At 36.1% G+C, this 26085-nt stretch overlaps 1 protein-coding gene across 3 annotated transcripts; it reads right to left on the reverse strand.

The window, feature by feature from the left end:
• Positions 1-4997: 4997 nt before the first annotated feature.
• LOC306845609 (retinoic acid receptor RXR-gamma-A) lies at positions 4998-23117 on the reverse strand. Of its 3 annotated transcripts, none has more exons than XM_079378508.1 (10): positions 22933-23117; positions 16536-16741; positions 12501-12639; positions 11864-12043; positions 11614-11789; positions 10370-10499; positions 10149-10281; positions 9751-9842; positions 5584-5689; positions 4998-5434 (listed from the first exon to the last, which is right to left on the reverse strand). In XM_079378508.1, the coding sequence occupies exons 1-10, from the start codon at positions 22961-22963 to the stop codon at positions 5287-5289; spliced, it is 1341 nt and encodes a 446-aa protein (XP_079234634.1). In that variant the 5' UTR covers positions 22964-23117; the 3' UTR covers positions 4998-5286. The 3 variants fall into 3 exon arrangements, with proteins under 3 accessions (XP_079234634.1, XP_079234635.1, XP_079234636.1); XM_079378509.1 differs by having other exon boundaries at positions 11614-11774; positions 22933-23084; XM_079378510.1 differs by lacking the exons at positions 16536-16741; positions 22933-23117 and adding an exon at positions 12949-12985 and having other exon boundaries at positions 5196-5434.
• Positions 23118-26085: the final 2968 nt, after the last annotated feature.

The following is a 26085-nucleotide window of genomic DNA, read 5'->3' on the forward strand; positions in this document are numbered from 1 at the left end:
ACAGACCCTCTCTCTCTCTTTCTCTCTCTCACCCACTGCCTCAATCCACACAGTCACTCACACAGTCACTGACACCCCACCCCACCCCTCACTCAGCTGCAGGCTGACAGGACCTCTCACTCAGAAGCATTATATCAACTATCTGATAGTTTTTAAATTTTCTCCTAAGCATAGTGTATTGTAAATTCATGAAATTAATCACATATTCTCAGACTGTATTGTTCTGTGTATGTAATTTTTTATGAAGTGTTTGGAAGCTGCTCTTAAAAGATAAAAAAAAATAAAAATTATCTTTTTTACTGTAACTTTAATAAATTGCCATTAAATCATCGTTCAAGATATCCTAAATCCGTCCGCAATTTAGCATCTTCAGTATTTTGGCATCATGATAAAAAATGTTTCGTGTGATTTCCGTGTTTCTGCTTGGAGGAGTATTAATTTGTTTACAGCCCGTTTTAAAAAAAAACCCACATTAAAATAAATATAGCCGACTTCCTGTTGGTCGTAGCTAATGACTGTAAATTAGAAAGTTGTCCGGATTAATAAGAACAATTTATGTACCAAGTTTGGTGTCTGTAGCTAAAACTAACCCCCCCATTTTTGACAAAAGGTGGCGCTATAGAGTGCCTCTTCCACGCCCGTTTATGAGCTTTTTTCAGTGTCTAACTATCATTAATACTCATATGTGTGTTGAGTTTCATGACATTCTAAACATGTTATCTGCCTCAAAATCACCAGAAACGAATTTTCAACTTTGACACGTTGCCATGGCAACATAAGTTTAGATATCAATATTGCCTTCACAGTTTTACATCGGCCGTGTTTTGACATTATTCTGGTGAAGTTTGAAGCAAATCGAGTAAAAATAAGATGCTGAATTCAAAGCATTTTGAAAACGACACACTTCCTGCAGCCAGTTGGTGGCGCTATAACTTTCAGTCATTATAGTCACATCTATCCGATCGGCATCATACAACGAACAAATCACTGAAGTTTGATCAACATCATACAATGTATGTGGACGTTATTAGGCATTTCCTGGGTCTCATTTTTCGCCATAACTTCATCGCCTCGCCACGGGCAAACCGTTCGACATATCAAAAATATCTTCGCAATTTAGCGTCCCCAATGTCTTGAGATCATGTTCACCGAGTTTGGTGGCAATCGTATGGAAATCCTCAGAGGAGTATATCAAATTCCAGAGCATGCGCTTTTTAAACAGCCCTGAATAGCCGACTTCCTGTTGGGCGGAGCCTATGACATGCTGCGCGGAAGTTGTTCAGCTCAATGAGTTCTATATGTGTACCGAGTTTCATATGAATACGTGCAAGTATGTGTGAGCTATACATCAAGTTTTCTGACAATTTTCCAGGGGGCGCCGTAGAGCCCCTGTGCCACGCCCGGGTCCCAGCCTCAGCGGCGTCCTAATGGCCGCAGGTTCCAATGTGCGTGCCAATTTTCGAGAGTTTTCGGGCACGTTAAGGCCCCCAAAAGTGCCCGGATGATTGAAATAAAAAAAAAAAAAAAAAAAAAAAATAAAAAAAATAAATATAGCTGCGAGCAGCGATGACGGGCCCAAGCCGTCAGCATACGCCACCCCGGTGGCATCGATAAAACGGTGCCCAGCGAGCACAAGCATCACAGTAACCCTCTGGCAGTTTGGTTTTAAGGGATACGGCAATTAAAGGGTTAATCCAAACCATCAACTCTGTGAAACACACACACACAGAACAACATATAAAACTTTAAATTCTATGAAAATATATTTTTCATTGGTAGTTGATGTTAGTTAATGCATTTACTAATGCTAACAAATGAGAAATTATTATAGTTACCAAAGGTTTTAATGATTTATAAGCATTTTTTAATGATTTATTTTTCCATTAACTAAAATGAATAATTTTTTCTAACACAAATGAATAAAGTAAAAAATATATTGTTAATATTTAATGTTATTTGTGAATTAACCAATGTTAAAAAACAACATTATTTAACTGTTGTTAATTTACATCATTAATAATTATATACCATTTAATGTTGAAATCAATGTTTTAATGTTTAAAATCAATTCCAAAATGTGTTAATATATTAAATTTTAAAGTTTTATCTTTTGAACATGACTATTTTTCTAATATTAAAAATATTATGTTCATTGTTAGCTCATTGTAAGTTCATACTATCAATGAAGAATTAACATGCTTTAAAAAATATATTTTTCATTGTTAGTTCATGTTAATTAATGCATTCCCTACTGTTAACAAATGAGACTCAATTATAAAGTGTTATCAAAACCTTTAATGCTTTAAGCATTTTTTAAGGATTTTATTGAGAAGTTTAAACAGACTCTCTCTCTCTCTCTCTCTCTCTCTCTCTCTTTCTCTCTCTCTCTCTCTCTCTCTCCCCCTCCACACTCACTGAACTCACACAGTCAGTCACCTACCGCAAACATTAGAAGCACAGTGACAGGATATCTCTGATAAGTTTTAAAATTTTCTTCTCGCCATAGTGTACTGTAAATTCATGGAATTAATCACATATCCTCAGACTGTCTTGTTCTGTGTTTGGTGTGAATTTGTGGTTTCTGCTTGGAGGTGTATGAATTTGTTTACAGCCCGTTTTGAAAAAAAAAAACACATAAAAAAAAAAAAGCCGACTTCCTGTTGGTCGTAGCTAATGTCTGTAAATTAGAAAGTTGTCCGGCTTAATGTGAACAATTTATGTACCAAGTTTGGTGTCTGTAGCTATCATTATATATATATAATCATTAATAATTATATTCCATTTAATGTTGATCAATATTAATTCCAAAATGTGTTAATATATTATTAAATTTTAAAGTTTCTCTTTTGAACATGACTATTTTTCTAACATTAAAAATATTTTGTTCATTGTTAGTTCATTGTAAGTTCATACTATCAATGAAGAATTAACATGCTGTAAAAAATTATATTTTTCATTGTTAGTTCATGTTAATTAATGCATTCCCTACTGTTAACAATTGAGACTTAATTATAAAGTGTTATGAAAACCTTTAATGCTTTATAAGCATTTTTTAAAGATTTAAAAAAAACAGACCCTCTCTCTCTTTCTCTCTCTCACCCAGCTCCTCAATCCACACAGTCACTCACACCCCACCCCACCCCCACCCCCTCACTCAGCTGCAGGCTGACAGGGAACTCTCACTCATAGAAGCATTGTAACAACTGTCTGATAGTTTTTAAATGTTCTCCTCTGCATAGTGTATTGTAAATTCATGAAATTAATCACATATTCTCAGACTGTATTGTTCTGTGTATGTAATTTTTTATGAAGTGTTTGGAAGCTGCTCTTAAAAGATAAAAAAAAAAAAAAATCTCTTTTTTACTGTAACTTTAATAAATTGCCATTAAATCATCGTTCAAGATATCCTAAATCCGTCCGCAATTTAGCATCTTCAGTATTTTGGCATCATGAGAAAAAATGTTTGGTGTGATTTACGTGTTTCTGCTTTGAGGAGTATGAATTTGTTTACAGCCCGTTTTAAAAAAAAACCCACATTAAAATAAATATAGCCGACGTCCTGTTGGTCGTAGCTAATGACTGTAAATTAGAAAGTTGTCCGGATTAATAAAAACAATTTATGTACCGAGTTTGGTGTCTGTAGCTAAAACTAACCCCCCCATTTTTGACAAAAGGTGGCGCTATAGAGTGCCTCTTCCACGCCCGTTTATGAGGTTTTTCCAGTGTCTAACTATCATTAAAATGGATATGTGTGTTGAGTTTCATGACATTCTAAACATGTTATCTGCCTCAAAATCACCAGAAATGAATGTTCAACTTTGACACGTTGCCATGGCAACATAATTTTAGATATCAATATTCCCTTCACAGTTTTACATCGGCCGTGTTTTGACATTATTCTGGTGAAGTTTGAAGCAAATCGAGTAAAAATAAGATGCTGAATTCAAATAATTTTGAAAACGACACACTTCCTGCAGCCAGTTGGTGGCGCTATAACTTTCAGTCATAATAGTCACATCTATCCGATCGGCATCATACAACGAACAAACCACTGGAGTTTGATCTACATCATACAATGTATGTGGACGTTATTAGGCATTTCCTGGGTCTCATTTTTCGCCATAACTTCATCGCCTCGCCACGGGCAAACCGTTCGACATATCAAAAATATCTTCGCAATTTAGCGTCCCCAATGTCTTGAGATCATGTTCACCGAGTTTGGTGGCAATCGTATGGAAATCCTCAGAGGAGTATATCAAATTCCAGAGCATGCGCTTTTTAAACAGCCCTGAATAGCCGACTTCCTGTTGGGCAGACCCTAAGACATGCAGCGTGAAAGTTGTTCAGCTCAATGAGTTCTATATGTGTACCGAGTTTCATATGAATACGTGCAAGTATGTGTGAGCTATACATCAAGCTTTCTGACAATTTTCCAGGGGGCGCCGTAGAGCCCCTGTGCCACGCCCGGGTCCCAGCCTCAGCGGCGTCCTAATGGCCGCAGGTTCCAATGTGCGTGCCAATTTTCGAGAGTTTTCGGGCACGTTAAGGCCCCCAAAAGTGCCCGGATGATTGAAATAAAAAAAAAAAAAAAAAAAAAAAAAAAAAAATAATAATCCTTAGAAGAACAATAGGGCCCTGCGCCTTACTGGCTTGGGCCCTAATAATCCTTAGAAGAACAATAGGGCCCTGCGCCTTACTGGCTTGGGCCCTAATAATAATCCTTAGAAGAACAATAGGGCCCTGCGCCTTACTGGCTTGGGCCCTAATAATCCTTAGAAGAACAATAGGGCCCTGCGCCTTACTGGCTTGGGCCCTAACTAAATAATATGTGTGGTTGCGAATATGTGTGACAAATTAAGGTGAATCTGAATTTTATTTTACAGCTCTTTTTCCTAATGTTTGAATTTAGACAGAAAATGCATCTGCATCTCTTCCACTGAAGATTATTTCAAAATAAGGCAACAACAAAACATTTTAAAAGATTTTTTTTTTATTTTCACAGAATTCTAAACTCATTGCTGGTGACTGTTTATACAGTTTTGCTTTGAATTAAATATTTTCACATTTAGTTTCTGCAGCTATCACAGATGGTAAACTCTATGTACAAAATAAAGGTTTACAGTACTCTTACAATTTACTTCAACAGTGTCTCTTTCTTTGAAAATACAAATACAAATTTTTTTTTGTTTGTTTTTCATATTGTGCTTGGTACAAAATAAGAACTTATTTTTGTTATAATGGGGTTAAGTGTGCGCTGGGGGATATTTACACACAGTAAGACTTGTGTCATGTGATTTGATGTGGCGCTTCCAGCATCTCCATGAGGAAAGTGTCTATAGGTGTGTCTCCGATGAGTTTGAAGAAGAACAGATGCTCCAGGCACTTCAGTCCTATGGAGCGCAGAGCGGGCAGACGGAGGAGCAGCTTGGCAAACCTGAGTGACAAGAGAAAAAAAATGCTCAGACTCCACCGCTACACCTGCATGACCTACATACTGTGTCAAGTCAAAGACTGTCATGAAATAAAGAAGAACAGGAGTGCTGTGGCATCAATAAAACATCACGGTGACAGAGTGGGAACTACCTGCCGGGCTGATCGGGGTAATTGTGTTTGGTGTAGGCCTCCAGTGAAGCATACACTTTTTCCCGTAATGCCTCGACCTCTGATGGGTTTGACAATCCTTTTGCATCTATAAAAGGGACAGTTACATAAAACATAAGAACACATGCATTTCATTGTCCTGACTTGAAACTGAATGCTGCTGTCCGAACAGGAAATGCTCATTACTTGCACTTTCTTTACATGACCATTCTACACGGTTAAAAAAAGCAAACAAAACTGTTCAGGTTACAGCAGCTTGTTATTGAAACAGTCCTCAAAAGGTGTAAATTTAAAGGCATAATTCAATGGAAATTGTGTCATCATTTATTCACCCTCAAGTCATTCTAAACTTGACTTTCTTTCATCTGTGGGACACAATATATAAACTGTTTTGGTTACATCTTCAAAATGTATTTTTTGTGCTCTGCAGAAAAAAAGAACGCCATGCAGTTTAGAAAAAACATGAGGGAAAATTATGACAAAATTTTCATTTTTTTGTTGGACTATCCCTTAAAAAGTAAAACCTTTTGAGGGTATTGCCCTATTGACAAGCTGTTGTAAAACACTGAATCAACAAACAGTGTCCTTAGAAAACTAAATACTGCATATCATAATAATATATACAATATAATATAATAAGAGTATATTTAATAATCAATATAATAAATGCAACAAAAATATACAGTATTAAATATTAACATCATTATATAATGATAATAATATTTCTTGTTACATACTTCTTTACATATTACTTATAAAATTACCCCTACAATGCCCTCATACATTTAATAACAATATATATAATATTTAGATTAAATATATATATATATATATATATATATATTAGTGATGTCAATCGATTAAAAAAATTAACTAATTAATCACACATTTTTCTAAAATTAATCGTGATTAATCACGCTTAACCCCACCTAACATTCAAGTTTTTAAATAAACAATCTTCAAATGTACAATGTACAAACAACATAAAGACAGTATATTTTTTATATTTCTTTAATGGTATCTTTTTTATGATTGAAGGCCAGCATCACTGATATCAATACTACTGATGTCTCTATAAAAAAAAGAATTTTGGCCCCCTGAATATTTAACCATTGACTGTAGCCATTCAGCATTACAGTATAATTGAGAGCTATCAATTTTAACATTTATTAGACTTAACGTCTAATTTAAGTGAACTTAAAACAATCTTCACATGAACCCATTATAATAAATGACATATTTAGCTACCTGTGCCCTTCAGCAGAAATATACAGAAAATGAATACTTACCAAACACTAAATTCTAAATTAAATATAGATGAACCCCTTAAAACTATAAAAGTTATTGATTTCCTCTTTTTTCTTTTGTTCTTGGATTAATAGACATCACAGCAGCTGGTTATTAACTTATTTGCCTGCTATTGCTTTAAAAGCTGCTGCTGCTGAAGGTGATGGGGATCTGACATGCATCTTATTTTCTCACAAATCTCTTTACATTTTCTGACTCACTTCAGGTCTGAAAGTCTCAACTAATGAGCGGATGAGTTGAATTGGGTATTTTAGATGAGGGAGACAGTACTGGGGTGCCTCAGGACAGTTTTTAAAACCATTTCAGAGACATGTACTTAAATGTGACGCATATATAACATATTGCATGCATGCACACAGTTTAAGGCAGCTTTAATCGCCTTTTTGGTAACTTCATGCCTTAACTGACGGCATAACTGCGACATTGCATGCACGTAGTTTCTTTCGCTGTATGATATGAAATGATATAGGCTACAGCGCGCACCGGCACCTATGTGCGTGTATTTGAAGAGTGCGCCCTACGAGCACAGTATCTTTTACGCGCTTGTTTGACTCGCGTCTGGCGTGGAGGCGACGTATAGAGCACGTGTCTGAAACTTATCCCGTTTGATGTGGTCATAAAGACATTCTGCATCTAAATAAACGCAATCCTTTGCAAGAAAAAAGAGACAGAGGCAGCAGTTGCGAATGAGGTGGCCAACCCTAGCCCCGCCCCTGCGTTATTTTGCGTTAATATTTTTAACGCGTTAATCTGAAAATAATTAATAGCACGCGTTAACGCGCTAATTTTGACACCACTAATATATATATTGCATATATATGTGTGATTATATATATAGTGCCCTCCAAAAGTATTGGAACAGTAAAGTCAAAATTGCTCTGTTGGCTGTGGAGTCAAGACATTTAGACAGCCATATCACCCTGCAGCCCAAGACTGGTTGCCCACTGAAGCTAAGCAGGGTTGAGCCTGGTCAGTACCTGGATGGGAGACCTCCTGGGAAAACTAGGTTGCTGTTGGAAGAGGTGTTAGTGAGGCCAGCAGGGGGTGCTCACCCTGCAGTCTGTGTGGGTCTTAACGCCCCAGTGTGGTGAGGGGGACACTATACTGTAAAAAGCACCGTCCTTCGGATGAGACGTTAAACCGAGGTCCTGACTCTCTGTGGTCGTTAAAAATCCCAGGATGTCCTTCGAAAAAGAGTAGGGGTGTAACCCCGGCATCCTGGCCAAATCCCTAGCCTCTGACCATCATGGCCTCCTAATCATCCCCCTATATTGATTGGCTTCATCACTCTGTCTCCTCTCCACCAGTAAGCTGGTGTGTGGTGGGCGTTCTGGCGCAATATGGCTGCCGTCGCATCATCCAGGTGGATGCTGCACATTGGTGGTGGTTGAGGAGATTCCCCCCCTTCTATGTAAAGCGCTTTGAGTACCCAGAAAAGCGCTATATATTATTATTATTTACAAATATGATTAAAAGATGAATATGAGACAAAACTACAGAATGTCACATTTTATTATTGGGTGATTCAACACAGATGTTTTACCAGCTAAGAAGTTCAGCACTTTTAGAGTTTCATCCCTCTATCTGATGTGAGCATAAGTATTGGAACAGTTGCCTCACAGGTCTTTCTAAGTGATCAGCTGTGTCCTGTTGCATTAATTCTTCAGATATTAAAAGCAGGGAATGTGTCGTATCAGTTATATCCATTACTTCTGTATTATGAATATTGCATTCGATGATGACACACACAAACCAGGATGAAGATGAGGGAGCTGACTTTGAGAGAAAAGCAAGCAATTTGGATGCTAAAAGAAAAGAGGAAGTCAATTAGAGCTATTGCAAAAACAAAGGGCATGGAGAAATCAACAGTTTGGAAACCACCAGCGACACCAGCAACCAACAACTACCTGATCAGCTGAGAAAACAACAGTAGTTGATGACAGACAAATCATAAAAGCTGTGAAAATGAATCCTAAAAGACGTGTCTGTAAAATTACCAACAACTTCCAGAAAGCTGGGGTGATGCTCTGACAATCTACTGTCCTCAGGAGACTTTGACACAGAATTACAGATGCTACACAGCAAGATGCAAACCTCTGACCAGCACCAAAAACAGAAAGGCAAGATTAGAGTTTGCAAAAAAGCACAAAGGTGAGCCAGAAGAGTTTTGGAACTGTGTTTATGGACCGATGAGACAAAGATGAACCTTTAGCTAAGTGATGGGAAAGCAAAAATGTGGAGAAAAAAAGGGAACTGGAATGGTAATCTGGAAGGGTACAAAACCTTTTTGCCTACCAATATTCAAGAAAATGCCACCAGATTGATTGGGAAGTGCTTCATATTGCATCAGGACAATGACCCAAAACACCCTGCCAGTTCAGTCAAGGAATTTATAAGGGCAAAGAAATGGAAAGTCTTAGATTGCCCAAGTCTAACTCCAGATTTAAGATTTATGAACTCTAAAAGTGCTGTTCTTTTTATTTGGTAAAACACGTATGTGTTGAAACGGATAATAATAAAATGTGACATTCTGTAGTTTTGTCTCATATTCATCTTTTAATCATATTTGCAAATGTCTTTACTCCACAGCCAACAGAGCAATTTTGTCTTCACTGTTCTAACACTTATGGAGGGCACTGTATATATATATATATATATATATATATATATATATATATACAGATAATAAATCACAGTTCCTAAATGTAACACTTAAAATCAACAGCCTTAATCTATAACACTGAATTATAAGTCAAATCACTTTTTAGGCACATCTGTCTATGATGAAATGGTATGGACTCTTGGTTCTGAGAGTTGTTGTTGGACAGGACAGGTGTTTACCTGGGTTAAAGAGGACGATGGCTCTTAGACAGCCCAGCTCCGTCTTGTCCATCTGCATGTCCTTCATCTTCGACACCAGCTCTGTTAATACCCTGCAAACATTATTATGTATTTAGACTGGATTTACACGGATTCAATAATATAAGGAGAAAAACTCAAATCAAAACAATCCTACAATTATAAAAGTAGATTGGACAATGTCATAAGAAAATGCAGATGGATCAATGAATGGAAAATCAGTACATACAATACATATGCTCATGTTATTATGAAATATTTTATGTGAAAGATGGTTTGGTATTTTTGTGCATTCACACATTTTAGGTGTGGCTTAAAAGACCATATAATTTTGGGGCCAGTGTATGTGCTGTGACCTGTTTGAGGTGCTGTGACCTGACCTGTCAAATATAGAGCCGACCCCTGCACTGTGAGCACTGCTGCGGTGGACATGCAGGCCGGTGGACAAGAGGATCCCATCCTTAACCGTCACAGAACGATGTGAGAATGAAGCGATGAGCAGCTCGTTCCAACCTAAACACACACACACACACACACCGACAGTGAGAGCGGCACGTACATTCTACACACACATTTAACATCTGAATAGAGGGATCCTGACCTGCTCGCAGCAGGATGACCTGGTCATCCAGAGGAAGCTCAGAGAAGTGTGGGATTCTCTTAGCCCACTCAACAAGAGTAAAGAGCTGCTTGTCTGCAGCCTGGCAGATGTTGGTCACTGGGTCATTTGTCTGAGAATCAGAAATATGTACACATTAAAGCATTGAACATATGAAAGAAAAAATAAAATAAAAAATTTATGATCATGGCTTGAGTTTGATCAAAAGTGTATTAAGTACAAGTATGTGCATTGTATGCACATCATTTACATTTGTAATATTTACGCACATGGTTACTTGTATTTTTTTGTTTCTAAATTCTGACTCAAAGTTTATTCTATACATAATTGACATACACTCTATAATTATGTATAGAGGGCTTTTTTGTTGTTGTTTTTGTGTGTGTGTAATTTAGTCTTGTATTTGGGGTTGGGGGTAGTGTGGGAAAAATATTTGTTTCTATTGTCCTGTATCTTTATCCTTTTGTTATTATAAAAGTTCAATAAACAGATTAAGCAAAAACAAACAAACTAAAAAAATCTCTCTCTAATATCCCAATAGTTTCTTTAGACTTCGAAATTGAAAATTACGAAAATTTATAGAAAATTTAAAAACTGACAAAGACCATGATAAGGCACTGTAATCATGTTACAGGATGTTTCTTCATCCTTAAAACAAGATCAATTTAATTGAGAAGCTATAATTGCAAAAGAAAAATTAAACAAATAGTATTCAAATATATATATGTATATATACATATATAAAAGATATATTATTTTAATAAAAATATCTGAAAGTTGCTTCTTAAGTGACTACGTAATAAGTAGCTAATTATTTCTCATTGGTTTTCATTGGTACACTATTATTAAATGTTATTTTTCAGTAAGATTTTTTAAAATAAATGAACACTTTCATTTAGCAAAGATGCATTAAACTGATCAAAAGTGACAGCAAAGACATTTATTATACAAATTATTTCTTTTTCAAACAAATATTTTTTTCTTCAAAAATAAAAATATTACATACAACTGTTTTCAAGACTGATGATAATCAGAAATGTTTTTGAGCAGCAAATCAGCATATTAGAATGATTTCTGAAGGATCATGTGACAATGAAGCCTGGAGTAATGATGCTGAAAATTCAGCTTTGCTATCTCATGGATATATATATATAATTTTTTTTTTTTCTTTTACAATATTACTGGACATCACATTGCTTCGTACAAAACTTTACGAGGTGTCTTACCGAGTTGCCCGTGCTGGACTCCATGTAAGCCTCAGTCTTGGGTTCCACTGCAAGTTCAGCGTCCAGAATCTTCTCCACTGGCATTTCTTCACTAAAGCTGCTGCTAGACTCCACCTCATTATCACTCTTTTCCCGACCCCGCTGCCTCTCTTCCTGCACCGCTGCACACACGGAACCTTTCTATTACTTCAAACAATAATCCACAAACAAAGAATACCTAAAATACCTATCTTTCATTTGAGTCACTCACCTTCTCTCTTCATGCCCATGGCCAGACACTTCTGATAGCGACAGTACTGGCAGCGGTTACGCTGGCGTTTGTCAATCTGGCAGTCTTTATTTTCTCGACATGTGTACGTGAGGTCTTTCCGGATAGTTCTCTTGAAGAAGCCCTTGCATCCTTCACAGCTGTAAACACCATAATGTTTCCCTATAGGTAGACAAAGATAAAGTACATTACATTATCATATCATGTCTATAAAGCGATAGTTCACCCAAAAATTCTGTCATCATTTGCTCACCCTCACGTTGTTCCAAACCTCAATGGCTTTCTTTATTCTGGAAAATGAAAGAAGATATTATGAAGAATGTTTGTAACCAAACAGTTTCAGGTCCTACTGAATTCCACAGTATGGACAAATAATACAATGGAAGTCAATAGGAGCCGAAATTGTTTGGTAACAAACATTCATCAAAATATTTTCTTTCAAGTTCCACAGAAGAAAGAAATTCATACAAGTTTGAGGGCAGAAAATGACAGATTTATTTTTTATTTTTGTGTGAACTATCCCAAGTCAGGCTCCAAGAAATCAGTCAGGCTCCAGTTAAAGAGAGAATCTGCATGACTAAACATGTACTGTGTACATGTGCTGTATGAGGGTACGTACCTGAGGATCGGTCTCCACAGATGGCACAGATGTGTTTGGAGAGGGACCCCGGGCTGCTGCAGGGGTAATAGCCCAGTCCCACCAGTCCTGGAGGAGGTTTAATGTCTTCTGAGCTGCTAACATTGTTCATAGAGTTCATCTGGAATGAAGGACAGGGAAAAGAACAACAAAGTAAGCTTGTGTCTGTGTGTGGTTTCCCACCACCTAAACAATCAAATTGTTTTCTGAGCACTTCCTCTTTGGATCATGTGACATGATTCATTTTACATTCACTTACTGTGGCTTTGAGCCTTATTAGATATGTGTATTATACAGTTTTCTAGATGTTTACATGGTTGTAATGTGAAATACAAAAACTATGGAATATATAATTTAGAGTGTTACGATAAATAAAAGTAATGAATTACAATGAAAGTATTGGCTAAGGGTAAATTAAGTTTGACTTCACCAGTAGATGGCAGCAAACGGTCATACTTGACATGGAAATGTTTTTGAGCGAAACAAGATCATGTTCAAGTACAGGTCAGGCGGCTGTTATAGAATTAGACACACATGCCCTGCGAGAGATAGAAAGGTCAGGGAATGGAAACTGAAAACAAACCAGCTAAACCCCAGTGGATCAATTAGTTGTTTTAAAAAGCTGAACCTTTTTGAAATACAATGCCGGGATATGCATTTTTAATGAAGCTGGGAGCTCTGCAATTGTTAATGCATATTTTATAAAATTTTGTCTTTTCCCAAACTTTGCAAAAAAGCAGTATTTAGCTTTCGACCCAACAGTGCACTAATATCCGACTTCAAACATTAGACACAACAACAACAAACCAGCTCCTGCTGCATAAATGCTGTATAATTAATGTATTTTTGACAATTCAACGAGCTTGTGACTTTATTTGAAGTGGGAGTTACAGTACATACCAGAATAGAGTCAGATCTGAATGTGAACTTGCTAACCCTTGTGAAAAAAAGTGTGCTTAATTGCACTGAATGTGCACTTGTAGTGTACTTCAAATCTTGAAAGTATATTTAAAAAATGCAGATTTTAATACTGCATATTAATAAAATACAAGGTTACTTAAGTGTTTTCAAAGAGAGTACACTTTTATGACTACAGATGTGTCCCAAATTATGTACTATACACTGTACACTTATACTATGCACTATGCACTCAACCATCTAGTGTATGAGGTTTAAATGGTTATTTTGTCATCCAAATGTGTCCAATATTCCACATTTAATGTTTTCTGTTAAATAAGTGCATCATCCGGCTATTTAAAGTTTACTTTTTCTCGTTAAGCATACTCGCGTAACTTAACCTTCATGTTGTGTTTTGGTCATTTTGACAAGGAGAGGATTTTCTTTTTCCAGAAAATGCTAGTTAATGTCATTGCATTAGACTACAATGTACTCACTTTGCTCACACAGCATGTATCAACTTCCCTAAAAAACACTGATAATATTTATACTTTTTTGGGATTACTCTCCAACCTTGTTAAACTTATGGTGTTCCCGGTCAAAAATGACAGGCCTACAAAAAATTTATTATAAATTTCTTGTTGTGCTATATTATTACCAAATCTTAGATTCTGTCTTTTTATCAACTTGCTTTATTTCAATTAGAACAGGTTTTGTATTTCTTTTTGGAACTGACTGATCGTGCACCTCAGGTTTTGAGTGAACATTTCCAAAATTATCCACAAAAATATATATATATATATTTTTACTTAAAAATTTAGCAGTGTAAGCTTAAATCAATAATCAGTTCTAATAAGAAATACAAAACCTATGCTATTTGAAGGAAAACAAGTTAACAAAAAGTCTAAATCTAAGAGTTGGTGATAATATAGCATAATGAGAGATTTACAAGCAATTACGTAATGGATTAACCCTAACTTTAACTGTAGAATGTTAATCGATATTACATTTAAAGTTAATATATTTTAAATGTAATAAATTGCAACTTCATCATTACAAATTTGTAATTTCAAATATATTTAAATACATCACATATATTTTAGTTTATCATAAATGCTTGTCAGTAAGTTCAGCAGTACAATTTATCCATTCTTCAATATAAAAGTCACATAGAAGTAATTACTAAATTACATATAACATACGTAAGTCCTATTTAAGATGGTCAAAAAGCTTGTTAAATTTCAGCTTACTTGATTTAATATATAATTTTAAACTATGATACATTTAATTGCAATTAACATGCAGTTATTACAATCAGTTCTCGCACAAGAATATTATTTTTAAAGTACATAATTTCTGTATTTGTTTTTAAATATACTAAAGTGTACTTTTTCAAAAGGTACTATAACGGCTAAATAGTGATTTAGCTATTAGCTAACATACAGCAAGTGACAGCAAAAAAGCAATTTATGACATTCTGAAGAAAGATTATTAAGACTTCTTTTTTTAGTAATGCATGGTTAATAAGACCACGGACATGCATTAAGAAAGCAAATTTTGATTTCATGTCAACTTTAACAGGCAGAAATGTTCATTTTGAAGCGTTCAGGCAAAAAATGCACACATACATTCACACTCACACAGACATGTTCATTTTGTGAGAGCGCTATCCTGAAACGGTGAGCCGTTCAGTGAGGCAGAAAGATGCTCGGAAGGTGATACACAGCAGCCACCATCACGTTCACTCCCTTTAATCTGCTGCCTATTGTCCATTTATTATTCAGAGCTCTTGGGCCTCGTTCCTTTTAAGGAAGCGTTCCTTTACAGAGGCGTCCCTACTATCAGGCGAGACGTTCACACATGACGCTATTTACAGCTAATAGTAATGGCAGGTTTCCACAGCTTTCTTGAAGTGTTGCATATTGCGCTCGCTGTAGCGGAGCCTCCACGCAATGATATCTCTCTCCATGTGAGCCAAGGTTATACTAGGGCTGTCCGTCACGCTACATTAGCTCTTTTTAGGCTAGACTAAACTGAATGGGCTGTTCTCCCTCGAGCTAGAGGGAGGCCCTGCAGAGGAAAGGAGAGATGCATTAAAAGAACATTCTGCATTTTCCTCGCTGGTTCGCTCTTGAAGCTAAAGTTTCTCTGACTGGAAGCATGGATGTCCCACTATCTCTTCTGTGAGATAGCACAAATTATCCAAAGCAAAGCAAAGAAAAAGGTTGTGTTTGTTAAACATCTAGAAGTTGTTCTCCTTTAGGGAGGATATGAGAATGGAGAATTTGAACTACTTTTATAATATACAATAATGAACCCTAAAATGAAAATTCTGTCATTAATTATTCACCCTTATATCATTCCGAACTAGTAAGATTTTCGTTCATATTTGGAACACAAATTAAGATATTTTTGATGAAATCTGAGAGCTTTCTGATCCTCCATAAACAGCAACGCAACTACCACGTTCAAGGCCCAGAAAGGACATCGTTAAAATAGTCCATGTAACATCAGAGGTTCAAACATAATTTTATGAAGCTACGAGAATAATTTTGTGTGCTCTAGCAGACTTTATATTCAGTCTAGTGATATGAATATTACAATGTCTCATAGACCAGTGATTCTCAGCCTTTTTGACTCCAAGGCGCCTGAATATCCACAACAATATTCAAAGGCCAAGTTTTGTTATTTCAATCTATGAGCACTCCTAGTTTCTGTAAATGTATCAAAAGTAACTACAGTAAATAAAATTATACATAATTATATTTTGCAGTGTTCCCACACTTTTTAACCAATGAACTGAAATGGCTTTGCCACCACAAATAAATGACCAAATCAACATATTAGAATGATTTCTGAAGGATCATGTGACATGGAGACTAGAGAAACAGCTGCTGAAAATTCAGCTTTGCCATCACAGGAAGAAATTACATTTGAAAAAAAATTATAAAAAGAAAATTGCAATAACTTTTCACAGTATTACTATTTTTACTGTATTTTTATCAAATAAATGCAGTCTTGTAGAGCATAAGAGACATCTTTCAAAAACATTTGAAAATCTTAATTATTACAAATGTTTGGCCCTAGTTGAGAACCACTGTGTCTTTCTCTGTACTGTACCTGTGGACTATTGAGCGCTCCATAGCCCATGCTGGAGGTGGTGGGCAAGGAAGCTGAAGGTGAGCCCAGAGAGGAGGAAGTGATGACTGAGTATGGCGACCCTAGACCGTTGATGATGGAGGGGTGTTGGTGGGACACCATGGAGCTGAGGGAAGGCTGGGACGGAGGAGAGCTCAGGTGACCGTGTGTTACCTGCAAAGAAGAACCTGAGAACAGAAATGATTGTAAGGGGATTAGTCTGTATCACCATCAACTAAATTCAACTGGAAATTAATATGAACAATTTGTCCATGTAATCATAAAATTTATTATTTTTTATATGTTAGAATTCCATAATGAAATTTTTGTTTAAATATCAATGTTAAAAATATGAATATTAATCATTAAATAAAAATTAACAATTTAAATACATGAATACATGGTTGACTATAGTGAATGTTTCACAAATATCTTCTATACGCATCTACTATATAAATACAGATAATGTACTGTGACAGTTTGACATTTTCATTTCAGAAATGCTGTGAGACATCTGGGGGCCCTGTCAAAGAGGGCAGTAATGTTTGGTGGCATTTGCACAGTAGTAGTGGTCAAAAAAGTGAGTAGCAGTGACTGCGGGCACTCATGGATCATAACACATCAAATTTCAGACATGCATCAAATCATGTCACTCATTGGTCTAAATGTACACATGCTCATTATTTATACATTATATAAATGAATATGTATATCTGCATTACATCGGCTCTAGGTGTCAGGATTGGTCATTGAAAAACCCGACTGGTCGACTAATAGACATTAATAGACATTAGACATTAGATTAAAATGCTAGCATGAACAACAAACTGCACAGCTAAAATAAAGCTTTAACTCTTAAAACAGCATTTTCCGTTTAAATACTAACACCAAAATATGGCATTCACCAATAAAAACCAAACCTATCATGCAGTTTAAGAGGAGATGCAGTTTAGACCCTCACCATACCTTCACAATACATGCATTTTAGTTCTCACATTCATGTTACAATCAGCCACATGCACAAACGTACTCCAAAGTCAGTCAGATCATCTCAATAAAGCATTTTCACTCACTCTCAGTGTACTTTAAAGGCATGATAGAGTGGTGGCTTTCCAAGTGTCTTTGTTGTGATTCCTCCTGTTCCTCACACTGAGATGGCTCTGTCACTGTGACTTGTAATGCCTGTAATGCCCTGGATGACCAGTGGGAACATTGTAAAAGCTATCCTCCGCACCCACACATACTCAAGTGTGTTAGGGGAGAGCGGTCTTCCGTGCCCTGGCTAGATTCTTGTGCTATTAATGAATAAAAATAAAACCTCTAAATGTCACATTCTGATCAGGAGGAACAGCTATCCTTGGATAGCCTGGGTGTGCATGTTCAAAGCCACAGTTCTGGTACTTTCTTTTACTTGTGCTGAGGATCCTCAAAACACAATTTTAACAGGTCATTTATTTTAAATAAATGCCACAAAAATATTAATCAGCACTCAACTGTTTTCAAAATTGATAAAAATAAATGTTTCTTGAGCAACAAGTGAGCATATTACAATGATTACAGAAGTGTCATGTGACACTGAAGACTGGAGTAATGGCTGCTTTAAATAATATGTCATAATATTACTGTTTTGCCAGACATTTTTTTTTTGTGCTGTCAAACGATTAATAGTGATTAATCACATCCAAAATAAAAGTTTTTGTTTACAGAATATGTGTGTGTACTGTGTATATTTATTATGTATATATAAATACACACACATACATGTACTGTACCTATATATTTAAGAAAAATATGTTGTTTATATATTATATATATATATATATATATATATATTTATATATAATATAAATTATATGAATGTAAATATATGCATGTGAATACATGTAAATATTTTCAAAATATATACATGCATGTGTATGTATTTACATAATAAATATACTCAGTACACACACATATAGGCCTATTCTGTAAACAAAAACGTTTATTTTGGATGTGATTAATCGCGATTAATCATTTGACAGCACTCATTTTTTGATCAAATAAATGCAGCCTTGGTTTAAAAAAAAAAAACCTTGCCAAACCCAAACGGTAGGTTTACAGTAATATACTGTAATATGTAATATTCAGTTTTACACTACATTTAAGATGGCAACATCCAAAAATCTTGTGGGGACATTTTTTAAATCATACAGAATAAAGTTTTTTAACAAAATCTGAAAATACCTGTAACTTTATGTGATTGGTAGGTTTATGGGTAAAAATGACATACAGTTTGAACAGTATAAAAAACATGCCATATACATTACATCTATGGAATGTCCCCATAAAACATGGAAACCCAAAATATGTGTGTGTGTGTGTGTGTGTGTGTGTGTAAGAGAGAGAATTCTATGCTCATGTAGTCAAGAAACAGATCCATGAGCACATATTCTCATGGAATTAGCATTTTATATGGGATGAATCTGAATGGGAATAATTGTCAGCAAATCTCTATGACAAAATGATAAGCAATAATTTGCTTTCTAGTGGAGATTATGGAAATCAATACAGTCATTCAATCATCCAAATATTCAATTCACTTGCACAGCACAGAACACCATATGGCTGCATGTAAAGCCACATGTGACTGTCATTAATTGCTATTCTGAATGCTTCAATAGGATTGTGGAGTGTACAATTGTAGTGCATTGTTACCACAATTAAACCTAGTGTGGCTTTATAATGTAGTGTGTTTAGTAGCCCTGTAGGTCACCTAGATAATTCTAAGGAGCCATAAGAAATTGAATTAATCTAAAAAGAGTAAATACGACTCTTTGAGTGCGTTTATCATGAAAATACAACTGAAACGAGGCTAGTGAGAAATAGGCTGAAAACTAGGCTGAAATTCTGGTTATTTTTAAAAATGCATGGAAACAAACCCTGAGATGACTTCATAGCATTTTAACCCAAACACCTTGACTTCTAGCTTGAAAAAGGAAACCTTGACTCAAGGACAGAGAACATTGTGTTTTATAAGCATTAAATAAGACCTTGTAGAAAAAATGAAGAAAATCGAAAAATTTGATTGCACTCCCTGCGTTGGACATATGCAGCATTTCAAGACTGCTACTAGTTTTAAAAAACAAAATAATTTTATCAAGCAAAATTGGACTACCTTTTTAACAACTCGATCTCATGAGATAATGAGAAAACTACAAGGTGGTGATTTTGTATGCGGTTGTATGTTGTGATTTTGGTCCTCCCCTAAACCTAACTGTCTGTCATAAGCAGACAGATGTACAAATGAGATATGAATTAGCCACCAGTTTGCCAAATTGTAAAATAGTTACAAATTATCATGAGAGTGTTGACATTTTCAGTTTTGGCCACCATGACCTATGCAATTTTGACACACTGCAGTCAGTTAATTTGTTGGTTTATCTTAACAGATAACAGATATACTATGCTGGATCCCTAAGTATCTGTTCTCCTGCTGAATAAGAGGGTGAGGCTGGATGGGACAATCCCCCTGGGGATGTGTTGTGGATTGATGCTGGATTACCTACTCAGATTAAAGAGATTATCATCCCGTGGCTCACAGGGGAACTGCTTTATTGATGCAAGACCAAAATCTGATAATAAGGTTTAGTTCTAAATGTCAGAGAAGGAATGTGTGCTGATTTGGCTTTGTGGTATAGTGTTTATTAAAACATCTTGAACGACGGGCTATCAATCACGATTTCACATACACAAAAAAAAAATCTTAATGGAATGTTTTTTATTTATCAGATTTTTCAGTGTAAGGTATTAATACAGAGAGCGATATAAATGAATAAGTAGATGCTATTGAAATACATTTCTATCTAGGAATGCCCTTGGAGCATAAGTGACACAACCAAGAGCATGGGGGTGAGAGATCTGGAACATGCATGGTTTTTCTCCGAGACTGTCCTTGGGAGAGACTGTCATAACTGGGGCAGAAAAATGGTCAATTAGATTAGCAAACTGAATAACAACCAGGCCTGAGTTGAAGGCGCTCGCCATTGCTTTTTTAGACTGAATGTTATCTAATGGATCAGGCATTCTGTGTTCCAGTGTTTTGTGTAGAATAGCTACAGACTACGTTAAATGCAAACTAATGTATACTGATCCCGATCCCAATAGATTTTATCAATGGTGAAGGTTTCTCTCAACAGAAATGATGCTGAAAAGAACAATTCTCGCTCTGTGCTATAGGTAAAATTCAATAACATGTTGAATCGTTACATACGTGTTCAAAACCAAACATACACAGATGAGGGGTCAGTCTTAACAATGGTTGTTAGGTTCCTTCTCAGCATGAGAAGGGCAACACTTGCATTTAGTTGCAACAGTGAAGGTGGAATAGGATACGGCAGCTTTATCTAACGAGACCACCTCAAGTACAAGGAAGAGAAAGGGTCTTTAAACACCCAAGACACAACACTGGCCTTGTATGTGTTCATCATGGACTCTATTCACTGACTACTGGAACATGAGCTGAACACACAGATACAACAATGCTGAAGGGCCTGCCAAGGCCTCTCTCTTTCAGTATACACAAAATCATGAATCATCAGATGTACTGTATGATGTAGTATGCTTTGTCCATTCCAAACTTTGGAGACAATTTAGAGAAATTCTGTGCAGCTGTAGCCCTTTTGGCTTGCATGCACTTTTTAATGAAAATTTTCTTATGCATATTATTGCATAAGAAGTCGTCTAATGTTCTTTTGTGTCCCTTATATGTGTGTAAAACAATGAATAGTTATTGCCAACTTTTACTGTTTTAATATATATTTTTGTCAAAAACAGTATTTTAAAATAAATTGTAGTTTTCTAATTCTTTCAACTGCTTTCCAAAGTCTTGTTTATACTGCATATATATTAGGCTAATATTATCATTAACAATATAAAATTACTAAATATAATAAACCAATAATAATTTAATAACACAAAATATACATTTTTATGACAACAATGCAAAAAGAAAAAAAAACATGTTTATTTTTATCTTGACCCTGTTGAGGCCGTGCGTGCGAAAATGCTCTGTGCGTGAAATGACACGTGCGTAACGCAAATTAAGCGCTCGAGGCAGCGACTGGCATTATTAGAGCGCGCGCGCAACTCAGTGAGTGCCTGATAAAATCTTAAAATAGACTTCATATTTCACAATTTGTCTCGGACTAACAGCATCTGGGGTGAGATTAATAAACTCAAGTAGGGTGTTAATGAAGGCAACAAAATGACTTCAGGCTAGATGTTATGTGCTGTGACAAGCCCTTAGTTTGTGAGAAATGTAACTTAAACACACTTTCACCAGAGACCTGAATTAAAGGCTATACGGGTGATAGTTAATATTTCAGTTCAATACACACTGAATAAGTCATTTTAACAAAAGCTGGACGACTAATGAGACTTGAACGCAGTAAATCATTCTCAGGATGATCATTATACAGTGCTGTTAAAATATAGATGTTTTTTTTTTCTTTTTCAAGGTAAATTAAACTTGTCACTCGTGGTGGTTAAAACAACGTCTTCTTTTTAGCCGTTAAACTGTGACAATTACTTAACATAATGGTATCTAGAACAAAATAATCTTTAAGTTAAGGCTTTAGCCTATAGCAACGAAGTGATGAATTTCATCACAACATGCCACAAACACTGTGTATAGCTACATTAATTTAAACACCAAAAGAAAACTGATTAAAGAAATTAAACATACGATGACACTGGGTTAAGTTAAAGAAGAAAATGAAGCATCCTGGTGATCTGTCATTCAGACCTATCAGCAGCATTTCCTCTCAAATTTCCTCTTGGTTTGATGAATGAGCCGCATGTAGATGCTCGTAAGTCTAAATGCATGACAAGAAAATAAATAGCCTAAATATTTTCCACATGTAATTTCAAATCTGTTCTGATCTTCACTATAGTCGTGAATGGTTATTTCATACCCCTTCTAAAGAGGCAAAACTGTTGCTAAATAAATAAATAAACAAATAAATAACCCACGACACACTGCTGTCCAGATACCAATGAGAGCCATTAATAACTACTCGACAGCAAACAGTTTAACAAGAAGCTATAAATTACATAACCGCAATTAAAGTGCCAACCCCTGACCCTGACTGAGAGGCACAATCTTTATCACCTGATTTTAACATTGGCACTGGTTCCAAGTCAATACACATGACACGACTGCGCCGATTACTCAAGCACGTACAATTTATGAGCATATCGTACAAAGTCCGTCAGAAGAATCCGTACTTCAGATAACACACTGCATGGGGACACTCGAACACAGAGGCATGCATGGAAAGAAAGCAGCACGACTTCCGGGAATTAAAAAAAAAAGAAAGACATAAAACTACGAAGCACTTACTAAGATGCAGATATGTGTCCTTATTATCCATGTTTGGACGAATGTGAAAGAACTGCCCAATTTTCTCGTAAAGTGTGTTGGGTTGCCGTTCTGGACGGCAGCATCTCCCCGCTGCTGTCCTTGATCTGACTGAGGATTCGCTGCGCACACTTGGGGCCCCACCGAGGGGGTGGCGAGGGCCAGACCTCTCCCAGTGACAGCCTCCTGAAGCTGTACAATTTGCTAAATTAAACGTATACAACATGATGTTTTTTCCTTATCATTCACAGAATTAAAAAATACTGACATTTTTTTTTTTTATTTGTTTAAACTATCATACAAGGTAGCCTATTTTTGTAATATGCAATATACAGTAGCTAATGCACCAGCCTTTTTATTTATTGTATTATACAATGTTTAAAAATTATTTTTCAAAGTTGTAAATAAGTTGAAGTATGTTTTACAAGAACATACTATACCAGGCTTTTCACTTCAAATTTCACTTTTAATGTAGCTTCAATACATTTACATTTACATTTAGTCATTTTTTGGCAGACACTTTTATCAGCTTTGTTGCGTCTTTATTGAAGACGCAATAAAGCAAATTGATTCAATGTACACTTAAATGTTTTCTATTAGTTGCATACAGTATATGGACTAAAAACAAGCAGATGGGGAGTTTTTGAATGAAATATCTTGCATAATTCATTATATAATTTCGAAACAAAATAAACAAAATGTTTATACTAAAAATACTACAATTATTAACTGTGTAAAAAACCATCTTTCATTAAACCTATCAACACCAAGTAATTATTTTAGATTAGCATTCTAATTTGCCGTTTTATTGGGTCAGGGGATTATCATAATATTCTTTGTCTACAAACTGCTTAGTGCAAGATCTGCTGACCATGGCCTTTGAGAGTATGGAGACGGAAAAAAAATTCTCCAAATTCCAAGCGCTCAGTCCCCACAAGGCTACCAGAGGGTCTGAAGACCCCTCAACACCCCCCAAGATCTCTTCAGAGTGAGGGGTCATTTAAGGGTGAGCTCCCACTACCTCAGGAGGTTATTCAGAAGTCACCAGCATTCAGAGTCTTGAACTCCTGTTTCGGAGGACACTGAGAGAGAGCGTTAGTGATGACCACTCTGTCAGTCCATGAGCTGGGCTGTCGAATGGGAAAAGCACACTGGCTCCCATCCTTGTAAAAACACAACATAAAAGAACACAGGGGGATGCTAACAAAGATGAATGGCTTCTCTTCCAACTCATTCCACACTAATCAGGGCCTTTTCATTTGTTCCCTGTTAGATAATGTAAATTTGTGGAGTCAAAGAAAGGGACTAAAAGGATAATTTATCAACCTCCCTTTTATCCCTCTAATGGAGCCACATGTTCCAGAGCATTACAATCGCCCTGAGCTGCAAAGTATATTAGAGCTGAAAAGCGGGTAACAAGAATGAGGATTAGATTTCAGTGCGAACATGAGCGACGTAATGATTCCCGGTGATGTATTCAATCGTGTTGCTTTCGCTAATGTGGAGAACGGCAGACATGAAAGGTGCAGCGTGCTTTTCTTTTCTCAATGCAAATAGGTGTAATTGCTTTTTATATGGCTAATGGAATATTATGAAATGAAAGGAGATCAGGTGGTCGAGAGAAAGCTCTAAATCACTGCAGATTTGAGGGAAGGCTTGTGGGATTATCTTGCTGTTTGTCCACAACAATGGCTGCCAATGGACCATTCAGTTGCAGAGTGTCGGAGACCTCACCCTTGCAATCATCTATCACCAGTTAAAAGCAGAGCGGCCCACCCCTTAACCTAACAGTCACTGCTCTGAGGCCAGCAGTCTGGTCATCTCACCCTCAGACAACAGCCCATGTCTGGGGGCACCATGTGGCAAATACACGCACAGAGCCAGACAAATGTGCCACAAATGACTTAAATGTGCATATTAAAGCTGATTTTCCATTCAAGAGTAATCAATATTTATCAATATCAAACCCCTACTGATTTACTGGTGCAATAAGACTAGTATGGTAAAAGTAAATCTGAACAAAACAAGCCCACATAATATTCTCTGGTAAGATAGAATAGATTTCAAATTGAAAAGCACTTGCATAACTTTCTTTCTTCTGTGGAAGAAAAAAACATCAAAGATTGTAGCTGAACAGTTTCGGTTCCCAATGACTTCTATTGTATAGATGAGAAATACAATGGAAGTCAATACGAACCAAAACCAAGATTCCTTAAAATAAGTTATAGAGGTTTGGAATGAAATTAGTGTAAGTAAATAAAGACAGAATTTTCCTTTTTGGTGAATTATCACTTTAATTCCTCTGTTAAACCGCTGTTCTTGTAATTTACGATCATTTTAGAGTTTTAGGCAACCCAATCTCATGAGAAAACAACTATTTTATGAGTTTCATATATGACTTTAATAAAAATGTTCTATTTTTATAGATTATTGGTTTTAGGTGTTACATTGACAATGAAGCTGTAGAAAGGTTTGTATGGAAGTTTTATTTAACAATAAAATCTTTTTTGACTCACATCCCATCTTGTGGCTGTACCTTTTAGAATTTTAACCTTTAGTTTTGGCCCCATTCACTTCCATTGTAAATGCCTCATTTTAACACATATTTTTACTTTTTAAAGAAAAGGAATGAAGGAGAAGTGCAACTTCAATAGATGTGATAATCAATATTACACCACAAGTGCTGCCGACTAACTTCTATTGATATTGGTTTAAATCCTGCGTGCAACAATAGTCAGCTTTTTATCTGATGGTGTGAAGTTAAAACCTGTTTGAGAAACAACCTTCCTCTTTGCTCGACTGATCATATCATAGAATAGATTGTGTGTGTGTGTTTGGGGGGGTGGTTCTCCATCTGTCATACACTCATTAACAGAGCCCCCTCATGTTTTAATCAGTCCCCATACGCTAACCACGCCCATGCACACACACACACATACACACACACACACACACACACACACACGAGTAAAACCACGCCATGTATCATCAATCTCACAGGTCATTAATCTCTGAGCACAAAGGCAAAACATGCTGCAATTTTTGGGTGTGAAACCTCTTTTTTGGTGCATACCATTTCAACAAATCATGAAATAAAAGCATGTCAATCTGCTTTAAATCAAGTTTTGTGAATGA

This window comes from Barbus barbus, assembly GCF_936440315.1.
Source record: "Barbus barbus genome assembly, chromosome: 26".
NCBI classification, from domain to species: Eukaryota; Metazoa; Chordata; class Actinopteri; order Cypriniformes; family Cyprinidae; genus Barbus; species Barbus barbus.

What these genes read in the sequence shown, in the direction of transcription:
- LOC306845609 (XM_079378508.1), bottom strand. Translation starts at nt 22,963, where the DNA reads ATGGATAATAAGGACACATATCTGCATCTTA. An exon ending in GGTCATCCTGCTGCGAGCAG is followed by an intron (nt 10,282 to 10,369) that starts GTCAGGATCCCT and finishes GTGTGTGTTTAG; the next exon opens with GTTGGAACGAGCTGCTCATC. An exon ending in CATCGTCCTCTTTAACCCAG is followed by an intron (nt 5,690 to 9,750) that starts GTAAACACCTGT and finishes TCCCTTTTATAG; the next exon opens with ATGCAAAAGGATTGTCAAAC.